The sequence below is a fragment of the Bombyx mori genome, chromosome 22, assembly GCF_030269925.1.
Source record: "Bombyx mori chromosome 22, ASM3026992v2".
Taxonomy (NCBI): Eukaryota; Metazoa; Arthropoda; class Insecta; order Lepidoptera; family Bombycidae; genus Bombyx; species Bombyx mori.
The window spans coordinates 14,165,979-14,179,751 of record NC_085128.1 but is presented as its reverse complement, the minus strand read 5'-3'; the positions used below and the strand labels follow the sequence as shown (position 1 = coordinate 14,179,751).

The 13,773-nt window shown below is 35.8% G+C and overlaps 1 protein-coding gene across 8 annotated transcripts in view; it reads left to right on the top strand.

Annotated features, from left to right (window-relative positions):
* The window catches only part of LOC101738969 (glutamate receptor-interacting protein 2), a 318,438-nt gene that overhangs the window by 285,398 nt on the left and 19,267 nt on the right, over nt 1-13,773 (top strand). For all 8 annotated transcript variants that reach the window (XM_021347020.3, XM_021347018.3, XM_021347017.3 and 5 more), the window contains 3 exons: nt 8,658-8,867; nt 11,213-11,457; nt 12,182-12,474. In XM_021347020.3, the coding sequence (XP_021202695.1) occupies nt 8,658-8,867; nt 11,213-11,457; nt 12,182-12,474 (748 nt within the window). The remainder of the gene's footprint in view (nt 1-8,657; nt 8,868-11,212; nt 11,458-12,181; nt 12,475-13,773) is intronic.

Below are 13,773 nucleotides of genomic sequence, written 5' to 3'. Positions count from 1 at the left end.
TAGGGTTAGAACACAGTAGAAAGATTTTCATTCCACTTTTTATGATCGTTATAATTAAAGTATACTCAGAAAAGAACTAACCATTTAATTTATAGATAGAAAGGGCATTCCTGTGCTTATTCCCACGTTCAATTAAATGTATGCAATATTTGTTCGATTCCACTAATTCGATTTTCACAAATCGATTTATAAGTAGGTACTTATGTAAAAAAAAAAATTTTTTTATAGGTCCTATGGTTGGACGATCTCACAGCCCTCCTGGTATTAAGTGGTTACTGAAGCCCATAGACATCTACAACGTAAATGCGCCACCCACCTTGAGATATCAATTCTAAGGTCTCAGTATAGTTACAACGGCTGCCCCGCCCTTCGAACCGAAACGCATTACTGCTTCACGGCAGAAATAGGCAAGGTGGTGGTACCTACTCGCGCGGACTCACAAGAGGTCCTACCACACCTGTCTAACTATCAACTTAAAACAATAAACCATGACGATCTTTCCGTCTACCTCAAATACATGCAATATCACAATAAAGCAATATCTCATAGTCAATTGAGAACGCAGTTGTACAACATTGATTAAGTCACTACTATATCGGCCCGACTCCAGGTAATTGCCGTGAATCCGGCGAGCATTGAACTGAGTATTCAAATTGTGTTGATGCAGTCTCATTTACATGCGAAACGTGTGTGCCGACTCAATGATATATGTGGATAATTGCCTTCGTGTCGTATGCCACGCAATGAGCCCGCAATAAATTGAAGATGAAAAAAACGAAAATAGCGATTTTGAGTTCAAAGAGACGGGAGATAATTACATACATAAAAAGTTGCCTTTGACAACACAGAGAGCACACTTTTTGAAGTGAAAACTTCTTTAGAATCGTTGTGATTTCAAACCGGATGCAACGGAAAAAACGACAGGTAAGAGACACAAATACAAAAATGTGTAGGATGAAGCCAGCAAAGAATGAGACAGAAATATACATACTATTTAATACAGCGCCATCTGTGAGATTTTTTAATACTAACGTGTGTATGAGAGCTCTTGTAGTGAATTTTAATTTAGGATTATACGTGAAATTAAAATATCAATTCACAGAGGGCGCTACCTTACAATTATTTACTAATGACAAAATTTTACATATACTTAAGACGTTTAGGATAATTGTATTTTCATTTTGGAAGGTTTCACTTCTACCACGTGTGAATTGCACACATGTTTTTTTTATAATAAATTGTTTTTTTTTTAAGACGAAACTAAGTACATAATGAATTGTTTCTTAAACGCGATATCAGTATGCTACGAAAAGTATAGGTTTAAAATTGAAGATCTAATCTCAATAATGAAGTATAAGTATTTGTTAGCTTTCGGCAATAAATATTAACAAATACTATTAAAAAAATACTTGTATACTATTAAAAAGACCGTAATCCTACCGCACTTATCCCCTTACCCTTTTGATCCCTTTAGGTACTTTGACAAAGCTCGTTCGTCAATCGACCGTATCCTATTTCTAACTTTATACACAACTGTTCTATTTAAATCATATCATATTATAAGTCAATAGATAAACCTAAAGTTGAAAAAAAGCTTCAACTAATTCAATCACGTATCAATCTATATATATTATATAAACGAATGGCTGTTCGTTAGTCTCGCTAAAACTCGAGAACGGCTGGAGCGATTTGACTAATCTTGGTCTTGAATTACTTGTGGAAGTCCAGAGATGGTTTAAAAGGTATATAAATATGAAAATGCTCGGAATTAAATAAAAATAACAATTTTGTTTTTCCTTTGATGTGTCCCCCGTCGGGCGGATTCCTTTTGTCTGTTTTAAGTTTATTTTATACAAAAGTTTAGGTCTTTTATTTATCGATTGAGGCACTACGAAGTCTGCCGGGTCTGCTAGTCAGTTAATAAATACTAGATATCGACCACGTCTGATCCTTAGCTTCGTGTTGGCTACTTCGCGGCAGAAACATATTGGCTGATAATACCTACCTGGACGGACTCAATGTTTTCTATCAGTGATTAAGTTAATTAAAAGCCAATCTGCAAAATCTTTTTGCTTTTTAAAATTATGGTATTTATTTAAATGCCAATCTGCAAAATATTATTTTCGTTTCTTAAAATTACAGTATTTATTTAAAAGCCAATCTGCAAATTATTTTTGCCTCTTAAAATTATGCTATTTATACATCATAAAGTCGTTCGTGAACAAACGTTTTGAAGACTATTCATAATTGGAAAATCTCAAGATTGACGGGCCGACTTACGCATAAGGCTACGGTTGCCAAATTATTTATATATCGTATCGACAAAATCGATTCCATATTCGTGTAGGCTCATCGCGAAACGAATAAATACGAACTACACAATTAGAATGGCGCATAAAAGCAATACTCTATATGAACCGAAACTGCAGAAAACGCATCGTAACAGCTATCACAACAACGTTTATTCGAGTCGATAATAATGCTTCCTAACGACCGGATACGGGATCAGCGCAGTCGGACCCACTAACATGCAGTTTGTGGCTCCGCTCCTGCGTCGATCGGGTCGTCTCGTTTGAAATGAGTCCAAACATCGTTCCCGTATTGGAAGCGTCGTTTTATAGCTCATTTCCCACAATTCGAGTAATAGATGATTGTTGTTGAGACTTGTATGGGCTTTGTGTCCAATATCCTTGTTTGCATTACGAGTTCCGCGGATACTGTATTCTAAGTTTCAACTAGATCTGCTGTTCATATTAATACTGCTGTTGTAAATGCTGGTAGGTCATTTGGTATGTACTCACATTTTTTAAATTTTCCCACAATTCGAGTAATAGATGATTGTTGTTAAGACTTGTATGGGTTTTGTGTCCATTATCCTGGTTTGCGTTACGAGTTCCGCGGATACTGTATTTTAAGTTTCAGCTATGAGCTAGATCTGCTGTCCATATTAATACTGCTGTTGAAAATGCTGGTAGGGCATTTGGTATGCACTCACATTTTTTAGCCCTATGCTGATAGCTTTGATAGCTCTCGGGGCTCAGACCAGGAGGTGTTGCTAACACTGGCCCTAGCTAGACAGTGTTTCGCAGAATCTACCACCGGATCGGAAACGCGACCCACTGAGAAGATCCGGCGAGAAACTCAGTGGGCTGTGTCTATGGGTTAGTAATTCGCCGAACCCTTCGTCGCAAGCGACGAGATCGACGAGAACAGTGACCGGTGCTTGAGGTACCTAAAAGTGGATCGGGAGGATCTGAAATGACTTGTTTACGGCGACGTGCATTCACAGAAAACTACTGCCACCCTGCTTATTTCTGTCTCATAGCAGTAATGCATTCTGATTTGAAAGTTAGAGCAGCCCTTATATTATTAAATTGAGACTTAAACCTCATGTCATACAGGTACATAGTGGCATTCACTTTATGATGTCTATGGTAATCAGTAACCACTTAACACCGGGTGAATTTGACGTGAACGTGAGATTATTTGTTTGTTACGCAATCAAATCTTAACTACTCAGCCGATCGCAATGAAATATTGCATACACATTATCGTCAGAGGTACAGGAGAGAACATACTGTAGCTTCTACTACAACGGTGTTGACAGTTGTAGGTGCTTATCATACCCTAGTTTTTTTGTTTGCAGATAGCCTTTACTTAACTTTTGTATACATTGATATATTGTAAATAAAATAAGTTAGGATGTAAAACACATATACCCGTGTGAACTTACTGAGTTTCTGAAAAATATATTTTAAATTTAGTGCCAGTGTAATATAATAAATGGTATTTCGTAAATAAAAAGGAAAAAAGGAAGGAGTGATGCGCTAATAAGGTATTATGCCCCGGGCGCGAGTTTAGATCGTCACGCCACTGTCACAATGTAGGCTTCATCATCATCATCTCAGCCTGTTCTCTGTCCACTGCTGAACGGAGGTCTCTCCTATTGATAAGCATCGGTAGGTAGATGATCCCATCATCTCATTGTTAACGTAGCACCGCCTGCCACCGGAATATAGTTCATACATTAAAAAATGTCCAGTGCGACCGGTCCATTGCCTTAATCGGATAATTTCCCGGAAAATCACATTCTACATTAATTAATTCGAAAATCGTTTTTATTCCATAACGTCTTGTACCGCTCGATAATTTATTTCAAATCCAACAGTAACTGTTAATAATGTCTTCCTCCGTCGCGGTCAGATTCTAAATAATAAAAGCTAATTCCATACTAAGTTAAAATTATAAATGCAAATATTATTTTATTCTCAGTAGAATACGAAATGTTGTCTCCCAAACGCGTGTAATTATCGTGAACAATTTCCCAGTTTTCGTTCCGGTGCCAAATATCTTTAATAATTTAAATTTCTTGGCTCGCACTTTTGTTTGTTTTGTTATTGTTATCTCTGTATTCTTTGGTAACTTATGCTATGTTAATTTTTTTTTAAATTCCGACATATTTGACTGCGTCTTTAAGTAACATTTCTTTATATCAATAATAGCGGATTAAAATATCGTCAGTTTTAATAATTTGATTACTATTCAATATGTATTATTTTTAATAAAATGATTTGCATCTTGCTTGTAAATAAAACATATACTATATATCAAAATATGTTTAAGGTGACTTTGCAACTGCGATCATTGAGCGAAACGCAATGACAAGGACAGCCCGATTCGTAATAACTTTTATAATAATATCAAGCTTTGGAATAAACTCCCTTCTTGGTATTACAATAAGGCATATTTCCTTCTATCAGCATTTATCATACAGCATTTTCACGTAGTAGTCAAAGCGGTTTGACTGTTCCCCTCGTATTGCCGCTGTCGCTGCCTTATCAATACCGATTTCATGCCTTTGATAGCTAATAAAAACTTTATCGAGACAAGATATTTCTACCTAAAAACTACTTACAAACGATTGACGTAGATCGAAATTTAAACATAAAATATGCGAAGACAACAATTGAAAAACTATCTAAGAAAAAAACCTTACATTGAAAGAAGAACCTTAAAACTGTTTTGCACATTGCCCTGCATATTATTAAGAACTAGAGGTCCCGCAGTAGTCGAAATTCGACTATAATTAATTGGGATTGTAAGTTTGTAAACTATTATGATTGTATTTTATACTTCTATAATAAAAAATTTCGCCAAGGCTAGAAAAATATGAATAAAGACAAACAATATTTAATCTATTCTCAATTTGACAACAGACGTCAAGAACAAAAGTTTGACAATAAATAGTATGCATGCGTGTGTGCGTCAAATACATGGTATGTAGTGTGTGTAACGTTTTCTTTATTGATTTCATGTATCTTTTATGCATTATTTTAAAAAAAATATTAGCATTGTGCACTTCTTCTCTATATTCTCTATAAGTGTGTAAAATGTCATACTCCTCCGCGCAATTTTCGTAAAAAGGGATACAAAGTTTTTGCTTCACGTATTAATATATAGATATAATTCTATATAAAAAAAATCTAAGGATTTATTAAGCGTTCCCTTTTCAAAAATCGATGGCAAATAAATCATCGTTTTATTCAACGAGACCCTTTTCAAACCTCGATGGAATTAAACTCAACTAATACAAAGCGCAGTTACCAAAGGACAAGCGGACGTAAATATTTTATAAATCTTGGAATAGAGACACGCCTCGTACCCTCGTCATGAGTCCTTGGAAGTTCCAATGTTTCTAATTTCGGAGACTGCTATGTATATTATATGACGTGAGTGCTTCACACACTCTTAATCTTGAGAAGCTTTTTTATTTATTACTTTAATGTGAAACTATAGAATTCAGATACTAAATTTGGTGTCAGAAACTGCTATAAAAAAACGTCCAGTTTTTTACTACTTAAGATGAGTAGGCCAGACTATTATAAATACTATAAATATTAAGTAGGTACCGAAGTCTATCAAAAGAGAAAGGCAAAAGATGAAACCGAATTACAGTTTATTTTTTATGGTCAAGACACGAGATTATACTTTTTGTTGTTAATTGTTGCATAATGACTGGCCCACTCTTCAAAGTTGGACAGCAACAATCCTTTACCGCGAAACGCGTTATTCCTAGTGGTGGAACCTTCGAACGGAAACCAGAAAATATTTTACGTTAAGTTCACCTGAGAAACAACATACACGTACGCAATAACTTTAATACAAACATTACTACAAACAATTTAATACGCGTGCTTCCGATACGCAAGCTATCAATGCATATATTATAAGATGTGTTTGATTCATGAACTGGAATAATATAATCCGAAAGTGGCTGACTCACAAGGATCCAGTAACTAGCGTCAGCTTCACTTCAGACTGAAATTACGTGGATTAAACATTTTTTCGGATTAACAGTGTATAATTTAAGACGGTGGTTAGACTAATTGGCGAAGATCACGGATTCATTCGTCATCTCAGCCTGTCCACTGTCCACTGCTGAACATAAGCTTTTCCAATTGATATCAAGTGTGGTCGGTCCGTTGCCACCTGCATCCAACGTGACCCAGCGATTTTCACTAGATCGTCAGTCCATTGGTAGGTGGCAATCCCATACTGTGCTTGTCAGTACGTGATCTCCAAACGAGGATCTTTCTGCTCCATCGGTCGTCCGATGTTCGCGCTATATGGCCCTCCTACGAATTCATTAGCACGATAAAAACAAATAAGTCATAACTATACGCTTTTTGCCACGAATTAACTAAGATGCACCGTTTATAGCAGTAGCTCTTTCCATGGTCACGACTCTGAAGTATAAACGGCCTCCGACCACCGGTCATCCTCATGTAATGAGGGATAAGAGCAAGAAGAAGAAGAAACTTTTGGGTTCCTTGATGATTTTGGAATATCATGCAATAAAATGAACCAAACAAAATATTCATACAAAAATGGCACTTATATTTCTAACCGTTTACACTCAACATTTTATAATAGACGAAATGACCGCTCAAAGGAAGTATCATTTCATATTTACGAGCCATTGCCGTACTTTTATGAAGGCCTGGACTACTCCACGTTTTATGACATTGTTAGCGCCGGTCGGCCCATATACTGACACTTCAAAGTCAAACGACTGTGTCGCCCTGTGAGTTATGGACTTGGCACTTTAAAAGGTAGTCTAGGAAAAAGTGCTCTTTACACGTTTGCGGTTACGGAAATTTTATTTTACTGTATATAGTTAAATTTTCCTGAAATGGGTGATTCATAAATATGAATCGTGCGTAGACGAAAAATGTCATGAAAATTTTGATAACAGTGAATTTTGAATGAATTTATACTTCAATTCTGAAACATCTTCAATAAAAGAATTGTTGTCTTGCCGAGAACCGAACAAAGACCTCTTGGTTCATTAGCTGCTACACTAACGAAGCGATCAAATTTAATCAAATCAATTAGGTGACCAGTCGTGCAACGTTTGATTAGTTAATTTTAATGAGGATAATTCTCCTGTTATTAATCAGAACAGTTGAGTTGAGTTGAGTATGCAACTCTACCTCCTAATTAAGTAATCCTACCGCAACAAGGCATATTATAAAGCTAAGGATTATTTACTAGATGGCACTACGTGGGAATGAGGCGTTCGCTCCTGGCCTTTTCATTTTTCATTATTATTATATTTTTTTTAATTGTATTTTTTGACTTGTTTTTTCCTTTATTGTAAATATTTTTATTTATTTAAAAAAAAAAGGAAATATTTTGAGAAAAAACAAAAAACAAAAAAAAGCCCGCTGAGTTTGTTTCGCGGTTCTTCTCAGGACTGTGACTGTTTTTGGAACCGGTGGTAGAGTTAATATTGTTATTTTTATTTTGACATTCAACAAGTGTGTCATACTGACATCTAAGTTGAAATAAATGATTTTGAATTTTAATTTGAATAATTCTCCCTAATATAAATTCTCTTTATTCTTGTTATTAGCCTACAGGGTATATTACTGCCATTCTTACCACTATTTCTACTGGATCCTACTGGATGTTTCCCAGTACCATTACGAACTTCAAGTCCAATTTTTTATTAAAGCTATTGTAAAACATTCATGTTTATTTACACTGTCTATACACGAGTAGTAATTTATCCCCAAGCACGTTTATAGAATTACTAGGTATATAGAACACTTCAACATTCAGAGGATCGGTTCGTGTTTGGTCTCCAACGTAATTGATGATGACGTAAGGTTTATGTTTCATTGCGGAAATCCATCTCCAAATCGAATTTCAAGGCTATAGATTTCCTGATTTGCGGTTTGAGAATGTGACCATGACCTAAAAGTCTATTATTTTCAGTATCTTTATTAATGAATCTTTTGTGTATATTGGGTTTTTTTTATATTTTATTAGCTTTTTTAACGAGAATTGAGGCTTGTGATATCAGTAAATTAAAATGAAACTTTAATCTCATGTCTTAAAGAGGCTTGCGACATTAAGGTTGTAATGGTAATTTTCATGGCTTAAATGAATAGCTCCCAAGCACTTTAACCCATTTATATCAATATTTAGGGGTAGGTAGCAGTTTGCCTGTACCCCCTGTATTTATGTCGTTTAGAAGCAACGAAGACCACGGTGGGCCATATGCTCATCTGCCTAAAATGAAAATAAAAATTAAAATAAATAAATTGAAAAGCTTAATTTTTTAATTATTATCATTATTTGTTCTATTTCAGGTCGATCAGAACCCGGGATCGCTCCATCTATTGTGGGCTTCACGAAGGACTCGGTCGCCCACGAGTCCGACCGGCTAGCCCCTGGTGACAGGATTTGCAGCGTGAACGGTATCTCCACGGCGCGACTCACTAATGACGAAGTTCTTCGGCTACTGGACAATGTGGAAGAACGAGCTTCACTTGAAGTGGAATATTACATGCCTAATTATGGTGAGAAATACTAATTATCTATCTATCTATCTATATATATGTTGTCTCAGCGCCAGGGATGGCTGAGCGGTAGGTTCCGTCATCACTCGTATTTGGTTGAACACAGTTTATAAAAAGTCAATAAAACCTTTTGAATAATAATTATTGAAACTCAACACACACAACTTTCACAATGACAGGATAAACCGACAGTTTCGTTGCACATACCGACAGACCGACTGACTGACTGACTGACTGACTGACTGACTGAATACCAGAGACTCACTGACTGAGACGGACGGAATGACTGTCTGACACGGAATGCCACGACTCTGTCCACGTACCGCCATTTTATACTGTGGCGTTACGGAGTCTACCCTTCATTTTGTGATATTTATCAAAACAACATTTCATCATTTAAAATAATAATCAAAACCACCGTCTTAATATTACTAAAAGTCGTTATCCACGACATATATATAAATGAATTGCTGTTCGTTAGTCTCGCTAAAACTCGAGAATGGTTGGACCGATTTGGCTAATTTTGGTCTTGAATTATTTGCGGAAGTCCAGAGAAGGTTTAAAAGGTAAAGGATATGAATGTGCTCGGAATTAAATAAAAATAACAATTTTGTTTTTCCTTTGATGTCCCCCCCGTCGGACGGATTCCTTTTGTTTGTTTTAAGTCTTCTATTTATCGATTGAGGCACTACGAAGTCTGCCGGGTCAGCTAGTTCTTCAATAATAGTTTTAAAAAAAAACTTCAATGTCGATTAAAAAAAACCAGAACCCAACTGCAGCAGCATTAACGTACTAAAAATGGCCTATATTAATTCACACCATTCATCGTTTTTAAAATTTTTGCACAAATAACCAAGTCTGAACATAAAATTCGGATTAAACTGAAAATAGTTTTTTCGATGCCAACAAACGTTGAACGAATTCCGGTATACAGCTGAATGCACAATAGTGACCACACATGAGAGATCACGCTATGCTGTCAACAACACGAGTGGAAACCAACCACCAAATGTTTTAAATTGAAAAGAGAGAGCTACCTTTAAATTTTCAACACGCGTCGCTTCCAGATTGAGGAACGCATTCTCGTGAAAGAAAATTTTTAAACACTAAGGAGCATTAATGTTTAGCTTTTTAATAAACATCCAACCAAAAGTTCGGCGCTTGCTAAAACAATTACATTATACTAAGAACGATATTGACTCGCTCAGCTCATCTCGTGGGAATAATTTTAACTTTCGGCAGCAAAACGGTATTGTATAACAACAACACTAAATTAGCTTAGAAAAGATCTGTAAAGTAAATTATCTTCAAGTAAGACGTGTGGTTTAAACATGTTTTATCGAGACAATTATTTAGATAAACAGTTATTTAGTTCTATCTCATCTAAAATCCATAATTTATCATGAAGTAAACCATACACGGTATAACTGATTTTATGTAAAAATGATAGGACCATATCAAAAAAATTAACGAGAATTACAGTAATTTATGTCTGTTGCGCTGAGGATTTGATAAAGTCCTTAATTGAATGATTTAACCAGATCTACAAAAACAGAAACTCATAATTCAGAATGCCATGGAAAGCGCTCTGAATTAATCGAGTTAATCCCTCCATCTTTTTTTGTACCATTAAATCTCCCGCCACTAGAGCCAACTTGAGTCATACTATCTGGAACCGGTGCCTTCATTGACAGTGTACATCTAAAGATCTTTGCTACCATGCACTATATGGCTCTGGAATTGGTTTCTTTCCACAGTCTTTCCCGACCGCTAAGACATGTACTTCTTCAAACGAGGTTTGTGAGATTGCTTAGCGGTAGGCAGCGACTTGCTTGTGCCTTTGGCATTACTGACGTTGAGTGACGGTAACCATCAGGTGGACCGTATGCTACTAGGCTTACAACTAAAAAAAAATTGTTTGATGTCGTGGGACACCGGATAGGAACGAAGTTCTTTATTATAACAATATTAATGTTAAGTTCTATTCAAGGTATAAAGAACATAATTATTCGGGTATATATTTTTTATAATGATTTTTTTATTGATAAAAAAAACTACTTTACAAAGATATCAACTTTATTTTATTCACAATGATTTACAAAAATTATGTTATAATGATATAAAAAGAAACAGCTATTTATATGAATAATAATAATAACCGTCATCACGTAGACTATACATTAGACACTGTATAGCCATCATACTAAGACTATACATAAATAATAAAAATCTTACGTTACGGACGTTTTTTCCCGGTTAGAGTACCCCGCCTCATCGTTCCATGTGAAACTTCATTCCAAAAAACTTTAAGAAGTTTCGAGCATTAATATGTTACTATTTTTCAGCATCGCAAAACTCGCTCTACATCACAACCAAGCTAGCAGAGGTCCCGGTGGAGAAGATTAATGGATCGTTAGGAGTGACTATACGTGGTGGCCTACCGGAGAACTCAGCTCCAAGTGCGGATCTAGTCCTGAACAGCAGGTCCCTTGATGCTCAGCCACTGGTGGTCACTCATGTGAGGCCTGGCGGAGCAGCCTACAATACTTCAAGAATAAAGCCTGGTGATCGATTGTTGAAAGTTGATCATGTAAGTATCGATTAATGTTTTTTTTAATTGCTCATATGGGTGGACGTGCTCACCGCCCACCTGGTGTTAAGTGGTTACTGGAACCCATAGACATCTACAACATAAATGCGTCACTCACCTTGAGATAAAAGTTCTAAGGTCTCAGTATAGTTACAACGGCTGCCCCACCCTTCAAACCGAAACGCATTACTGCGTCGCGGTGGATATAGGCGGGGTGGTGGTACCTACCCGTGCGAACTCTCAAGAGGTCCTACCACCATGTTTTGATATGAGTGTTGTTTACGGGTGTTAGGATTAATTGTAGGTCCACATGGGTACGTACCATGCGTCCTGTCTATTTTTCTAAACTTTCAATTCAAAGTATAGGATAGCTGTTACAATAGAGATTTCAACCTCATATCTGAACATGTGTTGTGGGATTTACTTGTCCATAGACTCGATAAGCACTTGACACCGAATGGGCCGTGAGCTCGTCCACCTATCTAGTGCAATTTAAAAAAAGTGCTGATGTCTCACTTTATTATAATTTTATTATTATATTTTGTAAATGGTTAAGATTATTTACTACCTTCATTATTTTCCGTAACGCACATTTAAATATTTTAATTTAAATTTATCAAAAAAGTAAGGCTTTGTCAATAAAAAAAATATTTAGGATTTCTGAATAAACTCTTCTTAACAGTCTGTTGATTGTACCCAAATAAAGAATTATTTATTTTCACAGATTTCCCTAACCAACAAAACACTATCAGAAGTCCACCAAATACTCCAGAATTGTCCTCAAGTAACCAGTCTCACGATAGAATATGACGTTTCTATCATGGAGTCGGTGAAATTGGCAACCGGTCCCCTCCTGATCGAGATAGAAAGGCCTTGCAATGAAGACTTAGGATTGTTTTTGAGTAACCAAAGGATACCTGATGACGTGTACAGTTCAGGGTCTGATACTTATCAGAGGGTTGGTGGCTGTAATGCTATATTCATAGACAGTATACTACCAGCCAGTATAAGTGACAGGTGAGTCTTTTTTTTATTTCTGATATTCAGTTTTCAGAAGTCAACAAGATTTGGTCACTGATAAAACCAAACATAGTCCTTTATCTGTCAAGAGTTTGTGTCTAAATTAATATTGTTAAGCACTGAATTTTTTTTTTTGTATAATTCTGTAGCAGTTCATATTTCAAAGATGTTAAAGGAAGAGGGAGTGATTAGGTAGAGTAAATTGCTTTCTATGAACCCTCAATACTTCAATTTCGTGGTCGTTCAGAATTTCAAAGGTCTGTTCAAAGTTTCAAATGCACTCTTTTTACCGAAAATTTCCGTAAAACTCTATTAAAAAACTCAACGACCCCATTCAAAACAATTCAGCTTTTATTCACGAAAGCTTATTCAGAATTACCGGGAACGGACCCTCTCAATAACATTTTAAGACCTAGTAAGCTTTGGAACGTTTTAAAACTAGGAAATTATTTTAAGATAATTAGACTTTTAGAGGAATTCAGCTGTAACATGTAGAGAAAACGAAATTTAATCAAGGAAGTTTTATATCATAGCCACTTTTTTTTGGAATGAAGAGGAACAGAAATAATTATATTGGCCGTTAAAGTTTTGAAGTCCTCTTATTCTTGTTGGCCATTCATTAATTATATAAAATGGGCAAACGAACGCACGCTCTACTTGATACGTGATAATCGTCAACCGTAGCCCAAAATACCGTACAACTATATACATGAAAAACGCTATCACATAAGCCAAGTCATAAAGCCAAAGTTTTACTTGTTTACGGTAAAAACCGCAACGTAATATCTACTTCAGTCCGAAATTGACAGGACGTTTGAAAGCAGCTCAGAAACGCCTGACCACCAGTAAACCTGAAGGCTCACAAAATCCTATTATATTGTTCCATTGCTTTTAATTCGTTCCTTTAATGTCGGTACCGCTACGCAATTACAACTTTCCTAAGTAATGTAATGCAATTAGTACAGACAGGTACGAATTAAGGAAAAACAAAGCTTTAACAATTTTTTTCTGTTAAGATCGTACAAGAGCCACAAGTGTCTGATCGTAAATCAAACACGTGTCTTTTTTCTGAACTCTAAGAAACTGAACTTGATAACATTTTTAAGATTAGTTATTAAAAGAATCCCGATCTGTATGAATTACCTGTTGATGAATCCTAGAATTTTCTTCACTTATTTTTTTCTACGTTCCCATTCTATCCTTTATTCCATAACTTTACAAAAGTTTTAAAATTTAAATTAAATGTATCTATCTTAATAGCGGAGGCATTGTTTGTCATCTACTATATGTATTACG